This window comes from Propithecus coquereli, unplaced genomic scaffold (assembly GCF_000956105.1).
Source record: "Propithecus coquereli isolate 6110/MARCELLA unplaced genomic scaffold, Pcoq_1.0 Scaffold246, whole genome shotgun sequence".
Lineage (NCBI taxonomy): Eukaryota > Metazoa > Chordata > Mammalia > Primates > Indriidae > Propithecus > Propithecus coquereli.
The window spans coordinates 2135213-2136770 of NW_012148019.1; the positions used below are offsets into that span (position 1 = coordinate 2135213).

At 39.3% G+C, this 1558-nt stretch overlaps 1 protein-coding gene across 1 annotated transcript in view; it reads left to right on the forward strand.

Moving 5' to 3' along the window:
- AXDND1 (axonemal dynein light chain domain containing 1) overlaps window positions 1-1558 on the forward strand; it is a 104449-nt gene that overhangs the window by 28949 nt on the left and 73942 nt on the right. The window contains 2 exon segments of the mRNA XM_012646528.1: window positions 66-204; window positions 892-996. Coding sequence (XP_012501982.1) covers window positions 66-204; window positions 892-996 — 244 coding nt within the window.

Here is a 1558-nt window from a genome sequence, read left to right on the forward strand (position 1 = left end):
ATTTTCTGGCTCCTTTTTCTTTTCCTTCTGCATGATGTCTTTTTTCCCTTCTTTCTCATGCAGAGAGAGGTACGTACAATTGCTTGACCAGATTGCCCGGCAGATGATTGATTTCTACAAAGACCTGGTGACTCAGCGAGTGATGGACCAGCGCATTTTAGAAGAACTGTGTAATTTTAAGCATGTTATTGAGGAACTGACCAGGTAAAAACTGCAATTATCTTAAACACAAAACAAAATGCAAAGTCATTTGTTCAGGGAAAGTGGAATGATTAAAGGTAAAGGCTCTTCTGCCTTCTTTTCATGTTTAGCAAGAGAACAGAAAGAACTGGATATCGTAGATAAGGATGTAGAGAAATGCAGGTTAACACAAAACTAAGGCTCTCAGTACGTTTGACAGGGAAAAGACTCCTGCTCTTCCCTCGAGGTTCCAGACGCGTATCTTAATCTGCTTTCCAGAGCAGTGTCATGATTATGGATGGTAAGGTTCAAATCTCAAAGAGAATAAGTACTACGTAACAGTCAAGGTTAGTGATCATCTACCCTCGAGGTGAGGTGGTTAGTGGTGAGGATAAAGAGGACAGGAGAGGCGTATCGGGGTGGGGTGGAGCAGCATGGCGGCCTGGCAGCATCTGCCTCGCTCCATTCTGGAGGATCCTCCTCCCCCATCTTCTTTCTGCTTTTTTTGCCAGCCTGATTCCATAGCCAAACCTGTCAAGATTCCACCCAGAATGTACACTAGATTTCTTGATTTGGTTTATAAAGTGGAAAAACTAGGAAGGGAAGTAGGCATAATAACTGAGAAGATACATCGATATAAACCTGATTTCCCAAGTAGAAACTTTTGGAAGCTTCCAACTATGAATTTAAAATTTCTTTGCTTTATTTCAGAGAACTGTGTCTGGTTCGGGCACATGATGTGAAATTAACAAAGGAAGTAGAGAAGGCCCACAGGGATTTGGCACGAGCTCTTTTAGATGCTGAAAAGAATGCCAAGTGAGTTGCTTAAAGTTTGTGTAGCATATATAGGAGAAAGAGGAAAAGCTTTTGTAGCTTCTGAAATGATAAATATGATGCTAACTTCTTGAATTCTCAAAACACATATAGCTTACTTTATCTGAATTTAGTTGGCTTCTCATTCTGGATGGAAAGAAAATAAAACATGATCTTTCGCTTGGAGACAGACTGTTAGTTTGAGCATTAATAATTTTTTGAATGAGGTTTGCAGGCTATTACTTTCTGGTTTCTAGAGGAAGGTATAGGGAGACAGGATACATAGCACAGACTCTGAACCAAACCACTGCTGTGCAACCTTGGGAAAGTTGCTTAACTTTTCTGGGCTTCAGTTTGCCCATGTTTTTATAAAATTGGGATTATAATATAACCTACCCCATAGGGTTATTATGAGTATTAAAGGAATTAATATAAGTAAAGCAGTTAGAATGGTGCCTGACACCATAGTCAGTGCTATGACAGTATGAGATATTATTCTTATTCTAGTTCCCTTTAATGAAATTCTTTAAGGTATGAAATATTCCAAACATTCAGAAGAAGAAAG